At 36.6% G+C, this 21,811-nt stretch overlaps 1 protein-coding gene across 1 annotated transcript in view; it reads right to left on the bottom strand.

Moving 5' to 3' along the window:
- Positions 1-920: 920 nt before the first annotated feature.
- DHX36 (DEAH-box helicase 36) overlaps positions 921-21,811 on the bottom strand; it is a 23,447-nt gene continuing 2,556 nt past the window's right edge. Inside the window, exons 4-27 of the mRNA XM_009279242.2 lie at positions 21,194-21,315; positions 20,156-20,357; positions 19,427-19,465; positions 17,992-18,162; positions 16,987-17,066; positions 15,925-15,999; positions 15,627-15,793; positions 14,964-15,045; positions 14,337-14,477; positions 12,950-13,052; positions 11,305-11,392; positions 10,370-10,425; positions 10,206-10,270; positions 9,568-9,711; positions 8,799-8,916; positions 8,045-8,143; positions 6,899-7,072; positions 6,511-6,597; positions 5,776-5,859; positions 5,574-5,673; positions 5,397-5,487; positions 3,667-3,787; positions 2,923-3,075; positions 921-1,847 (exon numbers count right to left, since the gene is read on the bottom strand). Of these exons, the coding sequence (XP_009277517.2) occupies positions 1,662-1,847; positions 2,923-3,075; positions 3,667-3,787; positions 5,397-5,487; positions 5,574-5,673; positions 5,776-5,859; positions 6,511-6,597; positions 6,899-7,072; positions 8,045-8,143; positions 8,799-8,916; positions 9,568-9,711; positions 10,206-10,270; positions 10,370-10,425; positions 11,305-11,392; positions 12,950-13,052; positions 14,337-14,477; positions 14,964-15,045; positions 15,627-15,793; positions 15,925-15,999; positions 16,987-17,066; positions 17,992-18,162; positions 19,427-19,465; positions 20,156-20,357; positions 21,194-21,315 (2,748 nt within the window). The 3' untranslated portion in view covers positions 921-1,661. The remainder of the gene's footprint in view (positions 1,848-2,922; positions 3,076-3,666; positions 3,788-5,396; positions 5,488-5,573; positions 5,674-5,775; positions 5,860-6,510; positions 6,598-6,898; positions 7,073-8,044; positions 8,144-8,798; positions 8,917-9,567; positions 9,712-10,205; positions 10,271-10,369; positions 10,426-11,304; positions 11,393-12,949; positions 13,053-14,336; positions 14,478-14,963; positions 15,046-15,626; positions 15,794-15,924; positions 16,000-16,986; positions 17,067-17,991; positions 18,163-19,426; positions 19,466-20,155; positions 20,358-21,193; positions 21,316-21,811) is intronic.

The following is a 21,811-nucleotide window of genomic DNA, read 5'->3' as shown; positions in this document are numbered from 1 at the left end:
ATGCTTACCTGCCCCCGAGCTCCTGGAGGCCTCCAGCAGGTCCCCACAGCCCTCCTCTTCCCCACACAACTGCAGGCAGCTCCAGGGAGGGGAGCACCAGGGCCCAGCACTCCCCTCCCCTGAGCCACAGGGGCTCCCATTTTCCTTTTAAACTGCCTCCTGCATCCACCACCCCCAGGCCAGGGCAGGATGTTCCTCCTTCTCCTCCCTCACTGTTTGAAACACCAGCCTCAGCACCTGGGGGTAGAATAATAAACTGATTGGGGGGAGGGAGGTTGAACTATATGTTTTTCGCAGCTGTGTTGTAGAAGTGATGAGCTTGGCATCCTCCACTCCTTGTTAACCCAATGGAAAGCACAGTCAAGTCACTAAGTTAGACTTATTTCTGTACCAAAAAAACCCCCAAAAACAGTTTTGTTTTCTTCAGGATAAGGCTCATAAATCCTCCCGAGCATGGTGGTCAAGGTCATTTTTGCAAAGCAAAAGAAACAAAAATGAACCAAACCCCAAGAAGGGAGAAGGGGTTATATTTCCAGGCAAACAAAATGAGAGGCAAGAGCTTTGTTCCCCAAGGATAAACCTAGGAATAACCGTAGCTACGGCTGCAAAGTGCTGGTAACAGAGGGCTGCCAAGTAAACTGCCAGCACTTTTCAGTGCCTAGTTAAACACCCATCCTCAGTTTTAGCTCTCCCCAGCAGTGGGGGGAACACTGCCCAACCCCAAACCCAGCCCCCAGCATTTAAAGGAAACAGCAGGTCTGCCACCCTTACACGAGTTTGATCAGAACAGTATTTCTCAAACAAGTCACCCTACTCAAAATCCTAAACTCAAGCCTTGTTATTCAGATGTTCTTACATAGTTGGAAGCATTCAAAATAGAATGACGTTCAAAACATTAAGGACTAAGAACAGATGAAATAACACTTTAAAGAAAAGACTTTTAATGTAATACTATAACCCATACATGGACTGTTTTAAAAAAAGAAAAATCAGAATGCAATGAAACCTTAAAGTGTATTCCACCATGACTTTTATCTAAGCATGTTTCTTGTAGTCAAATTTTAGTCAGCAGTGATGACGGATGGGCACAGAAAGTGAAGAAAGATTAACTGAATGGAATGAAAGGCAGAAGAACAGAATATTTCTGAAGATTGTTTCCTCCCACAGTACAAATTTAACAAGTGTTTTCAAGTTTAGTTTAATTAAGCTATAATTACCTTCTGTGGAAGTGTTGGCAAGAAGCCTGCTGCACAGCTGGAATAACACAGTAAGTATAATTACCCCCAATAAAAAAAAAAAAGTCTTTTGAGATGTTTTTACCAGTAGCAAGAACAGTTTAAGTATTATTAAGCAGTATTTTAGCAAGTTTTTTTGAATATCTGTCCATTACCTGATGGGTAAAAAAAAAAAGCTACAGCAGGACAAGAACCATGCATCAACTAACATTGCTAGCATTGCATTTTCTCTTACTTAAAAAGCTACGCTGAACACAGAATACCATGCATATACAGATATTACCAACTATTTTGAAATAACTGCTCTTCAGTATGAGGGAATTAGCAGCTTACCCTAAAAAAGTTTTTCCTTTAGCTAAATAAATGCTATAAAAAACAAAACAAAAAGGTGAATATGTTGGCTTTATCGATACAGATGAAAGTGTGTCAACTATAGCGTTCACTCTGGAATCGTGGAGCATAGTTTTTGGCAGTTTCATTCTCCTGTGTTGTGATTAAGTCTATAATAGCTGTCAGTACTGCTGTATCCCTGGATTTAATATCATTCCAGTCCACGGGATGTGGGTTTTCTATTTTTTCTTGTAGAAGATCATCAAGCTCTTGTCTTAAATTCTAGAAAGAGTTTGTTGGAATGAAGGGGGGGGGGGAAGAGAAAGAAAGAGTTTGTTGGAATGAAGGGGGGGGGAAAAAGAGAAAAGAAGAGAGACAGGCAATTAGAGCTACACACAACAACATTACTACAGTAAGTTCAAAGCCCTTGGGGCCTCTGTTCTCCTAATCTTTACACCTGCTCTTCTCCTGTCAATTCATTTCAACATTGCTATTTTCAGGATCAAAAGCTGCTTCTCAAAAACTAGCAGTTTTACTTTTTATGGCAGATGACCATCTCTGGATGTGATGGCCTTTAACAGCCTATACATCCATTAGCTGACTATTGCAGGATTAAAAATATTTGGGTTAAAAAAAGAGTCAGGTATGATTTCTAGGATCTAATATTAAACAGAGCTCTATTCAGCTCCTCCTTCCACCGGCACTTACTACTGCTAAGCTAAAGAGCCCCATCCTCATGTTTCTGTATCCACGTGGACATGTCATGGACTGATCAAGTCATCCTACAGCTTTTGCTATGGAAAACCACAGCTATTAAGCTCTTCAAATCTCTCACTGTAAGACACGTTTACAAATCCTTTAAATCCACCCTATGACTCTTCTCTGAAGCTTCTACAGTTTTTCAATATCATTATGAACTTTTCAGCAGAGGCTGCACCAGCTGAACAAGAACATCACCACCATATTGCCGATGCCTCAGTAGGCACACAGCCTCACTCTCATTAGTCAAACTATTACACTGGAAACAAACAAACAAACAAAAAGTCTGACTGCCTGCTCCTAAGGCCAAACACAAGGGAGCACGCTACTGTTCACTTCTGCCCCGCTTACCATGCGATACAGACTGCTCAGAATGTTATTTTTACTACTGCGTTTTAACTTGCATTCATCTACACGCCTTCAGTAGATCTCGTTTACTTTGTGTACTTGAACTGCTTACTGGGAATACATTTAGAACATTATTATCTCCCCACAGCGATAAATCAGCAGGTACACAGTAATGTAAAATACAGAAATCTCTAAGAAGAAGCAGTGTTACACTAAGTCTTCCATATACATTATTATTAAACATAGTCACCTTAACTAAGTGCGCTATTCTTGCCGGAGACTGGAAAACAATCCATTCATCCACAGCGATGGTATCCTGATCTTTATCCTTCTGAATGGATATATCTCCTCCGAAGAACAAGAGACAGTATGGAGACACCTCTGTACAATCGTACAAGTAAATCTGCAAGACGACAAAATTGTCCAATCACCCTTCAAAACATCTTAAGTGACATCAGTAACCCTTAATGAAACTCGTAACAGAATTCCAGAAGATCATTATTCGGAGTCATTCATAAATTTGCAAGACATATCTGAAGCAACTCAGTTGGAAAAGTTACATGAAATCAGATAAACAGGAGCAAAAATGGTCCCAAATACACTCCTTCACACAAAGAGGTGAAATCAAACCAACTACTCTATAACAATCAGAGGAAAAAAAAAATTTTTTTCAGCATATTCAAAAGTACTACACTGGATCAAAGAAAAGTAATAAAAAAAAAATAATTACACCTGTCATTGCCAGAACCTTTGAAAAAAGAAAAATTAAAAACCCAAAAAACCAAACAACCAAAAAACCAGAAGTTAGTGTATTAGTTATTTGTGGAACAATACCACCAGTACCACAAAGAACATAATCTGACGGCACATAAAAGAAATAACCCAAGACAGGGAGGCTTCAAACAAAGGCACTGTTCACATCCCCTTTGAACCTTGATCCAATGTTATTAAAGAGCTACAAAAATAAATTACACAAATATAAACCTTCACATACAGTGCTAGTTCTCATCTTCAAATGGTACACAAGCCAGTTATAATGGAACTCTGTTTCTTCCACATTAACCGATTTAGGATGAATATTAACTGTTCCATCTGTCTTGGTGCAAACTTTCACCCTTAAAAGAAAAAAAAGTTTTTATTTTAGGATTGAAATAAGATCTTGAAAGTTTAGCACAATCATGTCCCAAGTTAAAAAACCCTCCAATTATTCACTAGTGTTCTAAACTCTGAAAGTGCAAGGACATTCAAAGAAACTTTAACTCCTTTCCCAAAAGATTACAACTGAATCTACAGTATGAATTTTTAGACATCTCTCTCTGCATTTAAGAAATTTGAATTCTTTGCCAAATTTACCCCCTTTCTCTCAAGCAGAAAAAACAAGTGGCATTCTTTCCAAATGAAGGACTCTGAGTTACTGAATTTGGTTACATAAACCAAGTTTCAAGCAATTTCTTGGAAAAACCACATAAGGAACTTACCTATCTGAATTCTTTGCTCAGCGTTAAGCTGTGTCAGTGTGGAACAAGGGACTGGCTATACCACTGTCAACCAGTCTGGAGCGGTGTACCTCTATTTGTACCATGTGCCTTTGAACAAATTTGACTCAAGGGATAACGTTCAACTGCTTTGGTTATACTTACTACCCAAAATCACATTTCCCTTATAATAATGCCGTCAGACAATAAAAAGCAGAAACCAAGCAGAATATGTATGCAGCACAACTGTTCTCCTCCTTCCCACATTTCAGAGATGTAATTCTTTGGGTGTGGATCACTGAGCTCTCTACTCCCTGTGTGCAGAAGTATTTTGCAAAACACGGAGTTCAGTGTTTTCAAACAGAAACAGCGAGTGGGAGAGCGTCTCCAGCAAGGTGGTTAGCGTAACAAATCTCTTGTTCAGTGGATCATAAAATTGAACCTTCCTGGGCAGCTGGCTTACACGTAGCTCCACCATGCGGCAAAGATACAGTGACACAGTAACTTGCATCAGGTTTGCAAACTTGCTGCATTTAGGTGACTCCAGCACGCTGGTCTCAGTTTAAAAGGGAGTATCAATTGACTAGCAGTGTCAGCTATAGACGGGTCTAAATTATGCAATCTAAGGTAGAATTTTGACTACCTATTCTTACTCCATCCATAGAAATAATCACTTGGGGTTTTTTTTGCTTGTTTTTTTTAGTTATAGGCATAATGATTGCTCCTAGCTTGCTGTTTCAACATTACACACCCAGAAAAATAAATCCAAATGTTCAACCCTTCATTCTGTCTTAAATCAGGTCCATAAAGAAGGATGTCTATATTCTGACGAGTATACTGTTACTGTGAGAACAGTTAATAAGAATAAACAGTCTGATAATATAAGTAGTGATAAATCAACAGACTGGAATTTCTGGGCTCTATGTTGCCAAGAAATAAGAATGGATAGTGTTTCAAAGATGATGGTAGTACTCCTTTAGCAGCAGTGTTATTGATATATTGTAACATTATCCATGGCATGATAAGGTCACAAATTATTTCACAGACTAGCAGGTATCCAAAGTGTTAAACAAAGTAAAGATCAACAATCAAGTTACTCCCATCTACCCTTTCTCAAATGAAGTAACCCACACCCATGATTGAGCTATACAGAGATTCATTCACGCACTCAAGCCATTGCTTCACCTTGCCAAAGTACCTAATGTGGAAAACACCTCGAATACAAACCAACATTAAACCAAACCCTTACATTTTTCTCTTTTTGCTGAAGCTTGGCCGGATCTTTGCAACTTTTGGATATAAACCAGCACAGATGACCGCTTTGAGCAACTTCTCATTATCTGTAGAAGACAGCAAAGTAAATAACGCAGTTCTGCAAACTGAGATTTCAGCTATCAGAAATTTTCCATTTCCTTCCACCGTTTACCTGAGTTGATATTAGATTTGGGATCCTTGGGGTCTCTGCTATTCACAAATCCAGCTGCAAGGAGATGCTCTGCAAACTGTCCTTTCATGTTATGCAGCATCTAGGAAACAACAAAAATTGCCCCAGAATGATGCTGTGCCAAAAGGCTCCTCCCCTTTTCCCCACAGACATGATCCTCTCTTTCAAACTGCTAGGATGTTACCTGGAGTGTATTTGAAGATAGGAAATATTCCCAGCAATAGTCTTTCTCAGTTCTGAAACCACGACGCCGAGTCTCTTCCCAGCCCTAAAAATTAAAACCGTAGTTCAAAGGCATTTGTAAGTGAGCACATACTAAAAAAGTAAGGACAGCAAAAACTGGAGGTCAACAAACAATATAGTTACATTTTTCCTTACAAGAGAGAACGTAAATCCTTTGATCTCTTTGTTTATATATACGCAGTACAGAGTAGAAAAACACAACTTTACAACATTTTGAATCAAAAACTTCATTTTTCCATGGTGAGGAGTGAAATCTAGCTGTTTGCCAGAACTTCCTTTCTTGCTATTAACAGTCCTGGGTAGAAATGGCATTCCAGGCCATTTATTTCCTCTTCTTCTCGCCCCAACACTATACAACTAAATCTCCAACACTTCTGAAGTCAGCTTCAGCCTCTTGTAGAGGCCAGAAGGACAAGAATTAATGACTTCAGCAAGGTAACTATAACATTATGTTTCCTTTGTCTCTTTCATAGACTTATCCACAAGAAATTAGGTTATTGAGCCTGAAGACAAGATTCCTCAACATTAGAAGGGTGAAAATTAATTTGGTTTTATGTTTCTGTAGAAGCCAAGAAAGAAATACTTCAGAACATAAACTGATCAGTTTTTTCCTTAGAATAATCCACATTACTCAAATTAAAATTCTAGAAGAAAAAACACATTAAAACATGCCTACCGTGAAAGCATTCACCACAGTTAGATGATCACTTTTAGTGTTCTTTGACAGTTCCTTTCTTCTTGCATCTGCTACTTTCTCTTTGCCCTAAGAATAATTAGAGCCTATAAAATATTCACGACTGACACACCAGTTCTCTTTTCCTAATTAAGGTACATATATACAGCAATACTTTGTATGCTACATACATGAAAATTAAAGCTACTTCCGATATTCTGTAGGCAAAGACAATACTTCATAGTATGTGCAGGCAATCTTTTACTAATAAAAATGTAATTAACATGAAAATAAGATTAACGTGCTTTTAAACTATAACATCTCAGTAAGTCCCAATATCCTTCTGAGATTCTTAAAATCTTCTGTGTAATTCTCCTCTTAGAAACTTTACCAGAGGAATAACAAAAGGGTCTTTGAAGCTGAGGCTAGCTGCAATTGTAAGTACTGGATCCAAGCAGCAGAATAAAGCTCCAAAGAGGATCATTTTTCCAATATGCGGTTCAACGGGTAATCGTGCTAAATGGACACCTAGTGGAGTCAGTTCTTCTTGTCTGTCCAAAGCATTCTGTCACAAGAAGAAAAAAAAGCAAAAAAGAATAAACACAGTAGTTGAAATGGGGAGGATTTCCTTGAAATAGCCACTAGTATACCTACAGAACAAAGGAAAACCTAATAGCCAGAGAATGCAGCTAGCTGTAATAAGGTATGGTAGAAGAGTGATCAAGCAAGTTATGGAGAAATTGAAATGCTCAGTTAGATCCAAGAAAACAGCAACCGTCTTTAATGGTGTTTCAAGTGGTTTACTAGGGCTCAGTTCTTTCTGGACGAAAGCATGAAGAATTGTCTTCCTATTCTCCTGATCAAGCTTATTTTTAGACTTGTATCTTTACCCTCAATATCACTTCTGTTTTTATTTACTCTACCCTTTGCTACTATACAGCATTGTCACAGAACGCCAAATGTACGGCTGAATTTTATCTAAACATTTATAGAATCATGCCATCAGACTAAATAGTGCCCTTCATCTAAATCAGATGTTTCAATTTATTGCTACAATGGATTTGTACAAATAATACCAGGGCAAGAAGTCAGTAGTACAAATGTGTCATTAATTTCTCCTTCCCCAGCATCCAAAAGGGCAATGACGTACAAGATCTTTCTCCTATATGCCTTCTTTGCCCACAGAAAAAGTAACACAAACTCTTCACTAATGTGACTGGGATAGGAAGACTTGGTGGATGCAGCCATGAGCAGGGTGTTACAGAAGCAGTGAGTTAAATAAGTATCTGTAGGGAACTGAAATACGAGGTGCATGTATATGTTTTGAGTCATTTAGAAACTCACGAGTTACTCTATGCAGCCCATAAACATAATGGGAAATTATTTCCTCTGTTCAGTGAAGATATATAAAGGGTCTACACAATATGATAAGGGGTTGCAAATGTCTAGACTTGTACAATCAGAACTGTCTGATAACAACGTAGTAACATGGTCCTAAACAGATTTTTCCTTGCATGTACATTAAGCAATACTTTACCAGCTCCATTAGATGATTTATGGCCAACATTACAGCATCACGAGAGGGTGGATCCATTAGCTTGCTCAGAAAATAAGCAATTCCACCAAGCTTTAGAATCTGAAAGAAAAAAACCAAACCAAAACAAAAACCTGCAGCAACTGGAGAAAGATGGCTACCTAAACCTAGAAAGCAGTAACCACACTAATTAAAAAAGTGTGAAGTAATTCACAGCTTGAGTTAGAATTTCACTAATGAAGAACTAAGGTCAAAATTAAAAATGTATTGATGATGAAATTTGAAACATAAGGATCTATTCTTCATTCAGTATGCATACACATGGTATTCCTTATGCATGCACAAGGAATTCAATACAAACTGCCAAAAAGGAAACCCACGTCAGTTCTAAAACTACTTTTTAGCAAAATTCTTTTAAGACATCATATTCCTTGACTCACTGGCATTCTCACTGAAGCTCCTCTGATTGAATGGTATTTGGGAAGGGGGGGGGAAGCACAGTCCAAATTTTTGTTAGTAGACTTCAGCTTTTATTTATACTAGACAATCCTATTTTCCTGGGTTTGGTACTTCTAGATACAAGTATGCATTTTGCAAAAGTTGCTGCAATCATTAGCTAAATGTATCGTATTTCTGGTGTAACAGAATTTTGACTTGAAGACAACCCTAGGCTCACAGTTGCATTAACTTAATCTCTCAACTTCTTATTCCAATGGAAAAGTAAATAATAAATATGTTTGAAGATTCATATGTTTACCTTGATTTGTAAACAGAGTTCTTCCAAAGGTGTCCTCAAGATCTCTGGTAACTGATAATCATCTAGAAGGCTGGCACGTAGTCCGTTGTATAGATGGTAACAGTGGCCTGGCTGAACTCTGGAATTATTTAAATAAACAATTGGGGTTTTTTTCCCCCCTACGACACTGTGACATGATGATTGTGTTTGTTTATAAACAGCTTTCCAAAACACCTCAAGGAATTAGAACTGAAACGTATTCAATTATAAAAGCCATTTCAGCTTTCTGAAACACAGACCCATCAACAGGAAAAAAGGCATGCAGGACACAGAAACCTCCTATCAACTGCTTAAAAGGAGTAATGAAGAGACCAGAGAAGAACTCTAAGTCTGAAAAAGAGAGAAAATATTCCACAAGGTATTTTGAGAGGGAGAGAAATTTCAAAAAAATTTGGTATATAGCTAAGTGATACTAATTTGTAGGCAATTTTCACTTTAACGTATCATAGTCTCATAAATTAGGTGTGAAGGTAAACGCTACCAACAAAAATTTAAAAAAAATGCTGGACTTATTCTTCTGTAAGGAGGGAAACTCATGAGTTAAACACAGCACAAGTCAGTTTCCTAGAAAGACAAAGAAACCATTCTTTCCCTAAGAACAAGAGACAGTTGTGCTAGCATCTACTTCTGAACATACGAATAACAAAGTAGTATCTTCAGCACCATGTGCTCCAAGACTGATGGAAACTTATCATCACAAAACTTTTCTAACTATCCCCATTATTCTTACCTTCCTGCTCGACCTTTCCTCTGCTTGGCATTAGCTTTACTAACCCACTCTGCTGCCATTGTGCTAATGTTGTTCTGTGTGTCAAAGTGAGTTTCCTTTATTTTTCCACCATCTATAACGAACACTACGTCATCTATTGTAATGCTGTTTAAAAGAAGAGAGAAAAAAAAAAATGCAACTCTTCATCTTTGCAAGCTTGCCCTAGGATTTTAAAGAGGTTTAGCCTCTCTTTACCCCCTCCCAAACCGTGAGCCAACAATAAAAAAAATTTGTGTTTGGCATTTCATTAAGGATTACGTTACTAAGCAGTTCAAGAAACAGCTTGATTTATTCTCCTAGGTCTGGCAAAGTCATCACATGGAGTTATGAAGTCTGCAGAGAGGACAGGCAGCTCAGATTTATCATGTACAACAAAGGCAAGCCTTTATAGCAACATTCACGTTTTAATTGTTTAAAACAATTAAAGGAAAACGCCTGTTTAGTCTATAAACATTTCTGAAGATAAAGTGTTATAAATGAATGGTACAAATACAAAAACATATTTTAGAAATATTAAACAGGTTTATACTTTGGATTACCACTTTTGTTTATTTTATAAAACGTATAGCTTTTTTTGGTCTGTATAGCTAGCTATTTACCTAGTCTCTGCAATGTTGGTAGCAATCACGATTTTCCTTACTCCTGGCGGGGTCTTCTTAAAAACCTGTAATTATCCATGGCCCATTTATATGTTTGCCAAAACCAAACATATGCTTAATTAATTTTTGTAGTTGTGAAATATTACAATAAAAGAAAAGCATACCTGAGTCTGGTTAACAGTAGGCATCAATGAATGTAAAGGTATGATAATAAACCTATCTGAAAATTAAAAATCAGTAAGAGATATGGTGTAAGCACAGAAACTTTAATTTTACAGGAAAATCAACTATGCAGCATAGAGAAAATATGCTGCAAGTAAGTCTACTGTTTCTTATTCTGAATTCACAGGTATATGTATCATAATGGCAAATTCTACATTAAAAAGGTATAAGGATCTTTTTTTATTATGCTATGATGACTTGACAAGTTTAAGAAAATATATGAAGTTATGTACGGTAATTTATATTTCATTTTTAAATTCTCAAATTATTTAATAATTGCTCAAGTTTAATAAATAAACTGACACTCAATCTTTCAATAAACTGAAATTCTTTATCTATAGAATGTACACAACATGAACTGTAAGACAACTATCTGAATAGTCAAGAGCATAGTTAGACAAGTTAGATGAAAATATGAGTTATGCAAACAGGACATTAAAGCATATCAGACAGGCGTAGGGTATTTTAGTGTCCTATTAAAAAAGCTTTTAGGAATAAATAGGATTTAAAAGAACTATCAGCAAAGCAGTGACAGAAGCTGCTGAAGAATCAAGAAAAGAGGAAATGAACACAGAATGAAGAAAGAGTTTAGTTTTGGATGGAAGTTATCATAGCTACAGGAAAGAACAAAAGGAAAAAGATGCAGGTCTGAGATGCTTTTTCAGATTGTTCACTCCTACACTGAGGAAAATGAGTTATCATTAGCAGATGAAAGATACCACAGAAATGCAAAAAATGCTGAACACACTGCAATCATTTTGAGAGGAGAGACGGGGGAAAAAAAAATATCCAGTGCAATACCAGCAATCACATGCAAAAATTAAGAATTTGCCACTAACACTACTGCTAGAATTCCCATGTAAAACTTTGTTTTTACCTGACTTAAACATGACTTGTGACATCAAGAGATCATGCAAAGTGCTAATGTTGTCCCAGCCTGGAAGAAACACTAGAATTGCACCATCCTATATATAAAAGAGGGAGTGAAGGGAAAAGAGGTTAGAATAAACTAAATGCTATGCAAAGAACCAGCTACTTGCACACTGATACATACATGTTGGATAGGTGATATTTGAAAACTCATTGACTCAAATTTGGAACAAAGTTTATAAGATTGTTTTCCATAAAAGAGTTAGCTACATATATTTATCTGAACCTAAATAAAAATTTGATTTTAAACATTTTTCCCCTGCAGTGTTTTAAACACTGCCATGTCAACACTAGAAGAATTTGAGCTGCAAATAAAACAGAGAGAAACTAATGTATAATTTTCAACACAGGAAGAACAAAATATGAAACAGCAACTCATCCTCATTATCCACAGCTTAAATGATCTATCAACTGAAATATTAATATTTTAAATAATCAAAATTCTCTTTAAGGAATCAGCCAAAGTGTCAGCTCGTCCACAGACATTTTTGAACACAGTAACAAATATGTAACTTCAGGTTATGAAAATCTACATACGTTATACCTATGGTAACAGAAGTTATTCTTACTTCATGTTTGTCACTGCTTCAGGCACAGGATCCTTCTGATATTAATATTCTGATGATGTTATTACTAAATAACAGGGTAAGGCACATTTGGGAATAACTATTAATGCAGCTGTATTAACTACTAATCTTGACAAGCTGAAAGTTGGAAGAGTCTCCTAGCTGTGTGTTTGGTAAATGTGACTAGACTTTTGCTAGGCTGTATAAAAATTCAGTCTTCACAGCATCGAAGTCATTTAGATTACTCAGGCAGGAAAACCATTAAAGCCAACTGCACAGTGAAGACATGAGGCAGTGAACATCAACTCTAAGTATTGCTCTTGCCCTCTCCCTCCCATTGCTGGGAGATTTAGTTGTACACTAAAGAGGTTTTCAGACAGTTTTCTACAGCTATTTCACAAAATGTAACTTTTACTACAGACTACAAGGAATACTGCCTTTGACAAACACACAGAGTCACAGAAAGAACTGAAAGTTAAAATTTAATTTGTAATTATCTTACTTTCCATCAAATAACTAAGGTGTATAATTAATTTGAAGGGAAAAAATGCAGCAATCTGAATCAAAATGGCACCCAAACCTTCAGATACCTATCCTGTTTTATTTACAAGACAATCCCTACTGTCAGTGAAAGAATTCAGGCTTTTTTATCCCTTGCTCAGAAGGGACCATAAATGAGCATATCAGATGTATTTGTAAGTTTTCCAAGTTTCTTATGTACATAGCTCTCATTAAAACCCACAACCTCTATTCAAGAAAATACTTAGCTGTATGCTCCCCTTTAAACATGGATTCTATCCCATCATTTCAATAAACACTGAAACTAACCACGTTCTAAATTCAGGGCTTAAATAGTAATTAGATATTTAAAGCCATGAGGTTACTTCTCAGAAGAGCAAAACAAAAAAATTCTTCTTTATATCTGCATGATAAGTCAAGCTAACTATCAGCTCTGACATTCCCAACAGCCACTGACCACAATTCAGTCACATCATTAAAATGTGATGATAAGAGACAGAAGTGTACCTCTTCTTCCAAAACGATGTGTCTGATAAGTGCTGCTATAAGGTCAAGGTCGACCTTGTCATCATCCATCATTTCCAAGGCATCTATAGTACTTGCTGAATACCTACAGGCATTGAAAGCATACATACTGGTAACTTACCAACATACAAAGTTACGTGCTCATGTTTCAGTTACAAGGCTCTGCAATCACACATCTACGTAACCCACTACTGTTCAATTTATTTGTCTGTTCAATTACTGTACCTCCAATGTACTCTCGAGATTTAGTTTAGTGCGATTATTGTCAGTTTAGAATAGTAAGTTTAAGAATTACCATGTTATGACTGAACTGCATTTGAAGCATTTACATGATCTCTCACCTCCTCATGGATTACCTAGGACCTAAACGATCCGAGTTTACGCTTCAATTTCTCTCTCACTCACTACAGTGAGTACAGGAGGCATCCCATCTGTTCAGCCCTTTGATTTCACAAAAGCTAACACTATGGAAAGAATTGCCAATTGATTCAAAAGACAAGGTGGGAAAGTGAAGGAGTACAAATGGGATAAGCATGGGATAGGCCAGACAGAGATACAGCATTGAGGACTTTTCCCTTAGAAAAGGGAGATAAAACTGAGCCACCTATATTCATTATTGTTACCAAGTTGGATATATAGAAAGTCCCAAAATGCAGAGAACAAATAAGACAGGAGAAAAAAAACAGGAAGATGCTGTTCCTGAAATAAATCAGCCAGGCTATCCAATTAATCAACTTATCCAGATTACCAAAGTAGTCAAATGCTGGCAATCAAAAGAATGTTTCAAGTGGACAATCTCTACTAGATGCTCAAGAGGCAAAATTATTTAGCTTGGTTTTAAACCATTCTAGAGGAATATTAAAATATTCTGAGGAAAAGGTTGTGGTGTGTTTTTTTTTGTTTTGCTGGGTTTGGGTTTTGTTTTTTGTTTGGTTTGTTGGTTTTTTTTTTTTTAAACGAGCACATTTTGTATTATATTGATTATGAAACTAAAATGCTGTGAGATCTCTCTCAAAGAAAGACTGAAGAAAGGAAGAATTCATCAGAAGAGAACTAATGACCAAAGCTCAAGAAGCCTAACATTATGCTGAAGACTGTAATGGACAATACCAACATCAATAGCAAGCGACTCGACAGCTATAAGTTCTCTTACAGTTTGTACATGCAAAGGAAGCGAATTCTCTATGATAATTCTAAAGCACTTCAGTGGTTGCCAGCCAACTGTACTGGCAATTCCATCATTATTGTTTTCCACAGTAGCAACTATCGCATCATTAATAAAAGCACAGTAACAGAATACAGCACTAATTTATGTTTCTCAGTTAAGAAGTGTCTAAAAACTTAATGCAAAAGAATGACTTAGAACAACCTGCCACGCAGCTGCCTTAAGTAGTCTGGCCATCGTTCCCTGTAGACTTCCTCTTTTTCTTCTTTTTCTGGTCTGCTTACATGTCCTTGCATGAAGCCTTTCTTCCACCGTGGCCGACGGTCTGTGTTTTCTGGAGTATACCTTTAAATTTAAATAACAAACATAATTAAATTTTGAAATGAAAGTAATTTAAAGCCAGCTGCATAGTAGTTTTCCAATATGGACAATATGCTGCACTTTAGCTATACCATGTAAATAAGATTCTTAAATTTCTTTTCTGAAAGAAATCTTACTTATAAAAACAGGTACCATCTCTAGTAAGCATGATAACATGTAGGAAAAAAAAGTCTGAACAAACAGAAAGACTAGCTTGATTTAATAGCCTGAAAATTCACCACACTGAAAGACAGACAATTTTTTTTTTCCTCCTTAAGCCAACATTTCCAGGTAGCTATGTGCCATTTTTAATTACTGTAAAAGCTACTGAACTTCCCTTGAAATGTTTTCTGTTTAAAAACCCAGCTTTTTCTTCCACAGGTTATTTATACCAAGGTAATCTTTGAAGAGACATACTAAGCAAAAAAACCCAAAATACTGTCTATAATGGTGTTCAGAAAATACGCTTACCTCAACTTCTCAATTACATCTTCAAGAAGGTATTCCACCACAGGGAAAGTGAACCCAGGTATGTGAATCATTGGACAATTATCTGTTGAGGAAGGCATAACTCAGTTTTTAGACAGCAAATAAAATACTGTACTAATAGAGGCAATAAACCTTTTTACACTGTTTTTGCAATATAGTTGCCAAGTCTATAGGGTCTTTCTGTTTGTTTATTTTTAAATTCTCACAAAAGATGCCAAATTAAATTCCAAATAAAGTTGCTGAATAAAAAAAAGTATAGGTAGCAAGCAGTATATTGTTCTCCAGCATGTTCATCTGGTTCCAGCTACAGGATAAAGCTGGAAGACTGAACAACTAAAGGCTTCAATCTTGTTGCCCACTCACACCAAGACTTCTAAAATATGGTAAATATTAGTAAATATTTAATATGAAAACACTCTGGAGATACTGTTTCCACGATATGTCTGAAAAGCAAATACAGAAGCAACATATGCTCACGACAAGATAAAACTAAGGGAATAAGCATCTCCAGCAGCCGGCAACTATTTGTAAAATTGAAGTCATTACCTCTTTTGATAAAAATCAATCCTAAAATTTGAGAACTGCATTATACTGTAGAAGCCTAAATTACTTAAGAGGAGCATTCATAGGAAGCATTTCACCCACCAAAATACTCCGAAAACTTCTCTGCATTTAAAGTAGCACTCATTAGTATTACTTTCAGAGACAAACGAATATTCAAAAGATCTTTAATAATGCTCATCAAAACATCTGACTGAAGATTTCTTTCATGAATTTCATCAAGGACTACATGACTAATGCTGGACAAGTGCCTAAAATAGAAGAGCAGGAAGTTAAAATTTTGTTTTTAGCAAAATTAAAAAACAGCCGAGACTGTTAGAAACAGCTCAGTAGTCAAGTAATTTCATAATTGTATTGTTTGTTATTAAATAGGAAAACTTACTTATCTGACTGGAGCCACTGTAGGACAATTCCTGTGGTACAGTATAAAATTGAACCTTGTTTCCTTGGTAACCGACTGAAAGATACATTAAGAATTCCTCAGTTCTCTTCTGTATTTTACAAAGTACTTTAAAAACTTAAAATCAAAATGCAGATAGTCATTATAGACATTGTGAAGTATGCCTCATGCTCTAACTTGCTCACTTACAGTTCATTTGGAGGAACAAGGAATTAGGCCACAGTTGCAGCACTTTTGTCGATGGGAAATGAACAGAATCTGACAGAAGCCCTGATTTCCTGGACATCATTTTTCATCATTTGCACATTGATCTGCTGACCCCAAATTCTTGCAGCTATCTAAGCTCAGCACAGATGACAGCTAAATATACAGCAGTATAATATTCTTGATTAAATAGTAAAGAAAAACATAAATGAGATTCTATAAAGTCAAATTAAAATGCTGAAACGACTAAACTGTCATCTCTCACCAGCAGTTTTTCTTCAATGACAATTGAGATTCCATTATTTGCTGGTAACATTTCAGATTTTTTTCTAAATTACCCATGACTCCAAATGTAATAGCTTTTGCTCTATGGCACTAGGTCTACGAACTCTTGTCAATGCACTTAACTTTATTACCTGATCCCAGTGGGACTGCTCAATGGGTAAGTGTAGCAAATACATAGTTTTACACAGAAATATGGCTTATAGCATTCTCTCCTTTAGCATTTCCATTTTTCCTTGAAATTCATGGATTAAGGACATCAGTTTTATAGCAGAACCTTTTAGAAGAGCTGAAAAAAGGACTTACTAGACAAATTACAACTGGGTGCTAGCCATTGTTACACGCTGCATAAAATACAACAATCGCACTCAAACTTCTGCTAAATTTCAAAAACTTTATTTCCCTACACCAGCTATTCACAGGAATTCCTTTGGGAGAAAATATCAGAATGAAAGCAGTCATCTATGTTAAGATCTACTTTTCAAATTTTCTTGCTTGAATAACAATAGATACTACTTTACATGAATGCACAAAAACTGCCAAGGGAGCCTCTCTTACCTCTGTAGACGAATTTGGTATCCTGTACTCTTGCCATTACCACATGCTTCTGCCCTTTCAGCAGCAACTCTCTCAGCCACCTTAGAAAAAGAAATAAAATCAAAATAGTGCATTAAAGAAAACTTTAAAAAAATCCCACAAGGCTGATCTATGATTTAGTTACTCATCAGCAGGAAATACCTAGAACCAAGATGTTATGTAAAGAACAAAGAAACACCCTGAAAATCACTTTTTTCTCCTCCACCGAGAACAGTGTTTCCTGTCAGCAACCCAAGAACAGGTTTGTGACCCAGAACATATTTTAAAGGAACACAACCATTTAGGCATTAGCAATACACTCACCCTTTCAGCAGGGTGAGCTTTTCCTCATAGGAAGTAAGGTTCTATAATCATTTGACACTTAACTATCAAGAAGAGTAATTACTGTGCACTTAAAAGCCAAATTCTTTCTTGCTCATTAATATACCTCTACAGTGCCTGACACAACATTAGTATTTACCTTAATTCACATTTGCACTGCCCAAATCCATTAAAATCACAGATATAAACCATTATTAAATTCAGGGAAGAATGAAGCTTGCAGTGCCAGTACTCTATTAACAACCAAAGCTTATGAAGTATCAAATTAGTGTATATTAACAAAATTGTTATTTGCAATAGAATCGAAGATGACTGAAAACGAACACACAAAAAGCTATCTTCACTGTCCACTACCGGCTGAATGCTTACCTTGAGCTTTAAATTTAGCATGAGTACATGTGAGGCTGAGCAGTTTCTTTGAGAGGTGCACAGTACCTATCTGGTCATTTGGAATTTTTTCAGATCTTAACTTCAAATAATCTAGCAGATTGTACATTCAGTTCATAAGCTTGCCCATGGATGCAAGGCCCAGTAAGAAATATATTTTCATTCAATGATTCTGAGTAAAGCAGTAATTTTTCCTCAGATTTATTGGGAGAAAAAAAAATAAGCACAAGTTACTCAGTTTGTCAAAATGGCACTTACCGAGATAGCACTGATCCTCCTAGGCTGAGTACAAACAATCCTGCATGTAGACCCTTTCCCTCGCTCTATGTAATCATCCAAGATGAACTGTGTAACTTGGGTTGTCTTGCCACAACCAGTTTCACCACTTATCACAGTTACTCGATTATTGTTTATAAGGTTTACAAGTTCCTATTTCCCAACAAAGAGAAAACATTTATTGTATTATTGTTCAAAACAGATTTTAGAAGGATTTTGACAATGCTACTGTGTGGTGAACTTAGAAGAAAGTGTCATAGCAACTTAAGAAAACAGATACTCATCTGTTTCTTGTAATACTAAAAAAAAAAAAAAGGTTTCGTTTAAACCACACAGAAGTAATTTCTGCACATTTGCACTTCACATGTGTAAGGTTTAAAGCATACTAAATCTCAAAACTAGTTTTAAATACTTAAGATCCTGTATGAAAACAACATAAAATAACTAAAATGAAAGCCTGAAATACATTTTTAAACTTTTCTCCCTCCTACTTGCCTTCTGTGTATCTTTGGTGACTGAAAACAAGCATTTTCCCTGTTGGACTCCAAGACTGTACTAACTGAAGATTTTCAGCACAATGTTTTAACATTTCTTATACTGACAGGAACAGATTTCTTACACTCCCAGCCTCTACCTCCCAATCCAAAGGACTGTAAAGGGGAGTATAACTATTTTAAGAAACAAACACTAACAGGAAAGACCACATTATCACAAATACATTAACTTTAGAAAGGAAGCTCATTAATCATTCATTGAACCTGCAAAAGAAAACATAACAGAATACTCAATTTCTATTTCATACAGGTGACATCAAATGAAGAATTAAGGTCAATTAATAATAACCCATGCTATCACTGACGTTACACTTTGACTGGGAACCTAATAGCAGTAAGAGCCAGCAGTACAGCTATTAAGTCTGTGATTAAAAAAGGTTTAATCGGCATTATATTCAATTCTAAGTTGGGCAAATGTTCAACAAATGGCCACAATTTCACACATATATAAGAAAAAGCAAGCACGACAATTTACGTAGTGGTCAATTACTCTATACAAAATCAAAGTAACTAGGAACATTCTAGAAGTTTAGCTGGCAGCGAAAGAAGAAAAAAACTATACTTTAAAAAAAAAAAAAAGTACTTAAATGTATCTAGCATTCAGTACCATTTCCATGGATAATGCTGCCCCTACTGATAAAACTGTATATAGCCCCAGAGTAACTTCATACATATCATGAAGCAGTGAACTTGAGCTACTTTCTGGAAAGAAGTCAAACCCAGTGTCAGAACTTGGGAGGCTTCAGCACCTTCATAAAAAGGCAACAACGGTTTCCTGTTAGTCCCAGTTACCCAACTGTTTTCTCCTATTTTACAACAGAGCAATAGGAGCACATATTCTTTCAAATTAGATACACATTTACCTGTCTCATCCCATATGAAGGGAGTTTCTCTCGGAATCTCTGGGGAAAAAGAAAACAACAGTACATATCTTTAAACACCTTTTCAACACTGAAGTAATACAACAGATTTCATCTATGATCTAGGCTAAACTGTGAAATAACATGACAAAGTGTTTGACTAATACTTATATAAATACAGGCTCATTAAAATAAGTTTAATTCCATGCATGTTTTCAGTTTCATTAAATCTAGCAAAATTATTTAAAACCAACAGTTCAGTACATGAAGAGGTATGTATGTACAGTTACAAGACTAGGGCCTTGTATCAAAGGGAGAACCGCCTGTTCATGGCAAGACTGTTTTATTTGACAACTTTATATACGGCTATTAGAACAACATAAACTACGTTTTTAAGAGGCAATTCCTTCAGAGCCCATTTTTGTGCTTTCAGTTTTAGACACAAATGCAGGGATACAACCCATTAAAAAACAAACAGAAAACCCCACCCAACAATGTGTAAGCTTAAAATTTTAGATTTTATGCAATCAGAAATTGTCACTGAAAGCCTGTTTTTTAGTCGCTGTCCTATTGAGAGGTATGCATTTTGCAAATTCTGAAGGTAATTTTTAGCCAAAGTAACACTATAACAACTTCTTAGTAAATAAATTGCAAGACATTACATTTTCCAATTATTTTAATTAAAAAAAAAAATCCAATCAAAAGCTGTCTACTTAACACATGGAAAAGTACCTGCATTTCAATATATCTAGGATCAGATTTCTTCTTTCTTAAGTCTTCTTTAAGTTGCTCATCTAAATCAGTATCCTGCTCATTTTTTTCAAAGAGATATTCCACATCCCGATCAAGAAATGTTTTTTCCAAGACTGGTCTCTGTCTTACAGGAGCTTTTTCAGCATCTGGTTTCACTTTTGCAGGCTGTCCTGGAGTAGGTCTGAAATAAGTGGAGAACAGAAGCTTCAAAGATTATCCGAGATGGATAACTGTGGAGAGATGGCCACTGTGAAGAGTACACTGAACCATTCAAGGCAAACCTTAAATCTGTTTTTGAGACACTACATCCACGAGTTATTTGACCATCAGCTGATGAGAATATGGCGTATGCCATTAAAACAATTTAAGTCTGAAAATTACCAGCCATGAAAAATTTTACATCAGTGTTTAGAAACGTAACATGTTCTTTTGTATCAAAACAAAGCCAAGAAAGCAACAAAACATCTCCAGAGAATTACTGCTTAACCCGCTGTCAGAACCACTGCCCTGTAACTGGATCATTCAGCCAAACAGAGACCCAAACACCTCATTTCAGTGGCCTCAGAGAAACACACCTGGCTGCCCATTTCACTGCTATTATTTAAAATCCTTTAAGTGTTAGGAATGGACTCTATTTCACAGAGGCCAATAAAACATTCCAAGACTGTACAATAACTGAAAAATGAAGTCAAATGCCACTCTGGAAGAGTAATTCCAGAGGCCAGGGGAGCTGAAAAATTCCATGTATCTGCTCTAGTAGGCCTGGAGATCAATTACAGGGTTTTATGATTTTAAGTAAAAATTTAACACCCCAAACTCAACAATAATCTGGAAAAGAGTTTTAAAGCAACAGTTACAACCAACTGTTTCAGTATGAAATACGTGTAGAGAAAACCAAGTATATTTGTATAATTCACCCACTAAATGTAAATATTTTCTGAAACATCCTCCTACCAGTTTGTGGGAAGTTTGTTCAATTCAAAGTAAATAAAAGCATTAGTAATTGTTTCTTCTTACCCTTCTTCATCCCCAGACCACCAGGACATGGCTTCTTGCTCCTTTTCGTTTTTAGTTTGGACAGTATTCAACAGCTGCACAATTTGCTCTTCCCTGCGTTCATCCATACGCACAACAGCTCTCTAGTAAAAAAAAAAAAGAAAAAAGAAAAAGTACAATTTTCATCAACATGTACTCAGCATATCTACAGATATTACATTATTAACACATAAATGTCATTCCCAAACTAGCGAGACTCTTTGGCATGACCAGAAACTTCTTTCTAAGTTTCTCCTTCCAAGTAATTTCAACGTGCCGAGACAAACACATCTGTTCCGTCGTGTCAGGCAAAACATTTAATAAACGTACACATTTCTAAGATAAGGGCACTTCTGCACAGGCAGCCAAGCAAAAAGGGCAGAGCGCAGGGAGGAGACCGGGCCCGTCCCGAGCCCGAGGCTGGCGGGCGAGCCGCTATCCGCGAGGAGGGTTGTCAAACGGGGTTCTTCTTGGCACCCTCACCCCCCAACTGCTGCCGCTCGCTCACCCCCAACCCGACCGCCGTGCTCTCTAAATTAAAGGGATCAATCAGGCCGGAAACTGTCCCCGCCTCTCCTGGTCACCGCAGCCCTCCCCTCC

This window comes from Aptenodytes forsteri, unplaced genomic scaffold (genome assembly GCF_000699145.1).
Source record: "Aptenodytes forsteri isolate BGI_AS27 unplaced genomic scaffold, ASM69914v1 Scaffold299, whole genome shotgun sequence".
In the NCBI taxonomy this organism is placed as follows: Eukaryota; Metazoa; Chordata; class Aves; order Sphenisciformes; family Spheniscidae; genus Aptenodytes; species Aptenodytes forsteri.
The sequence above is the reverse complement of the archived record's forward strand: the minus strand, read 5'-3'. Positions and strand labels throughout refer to the sequence as shown.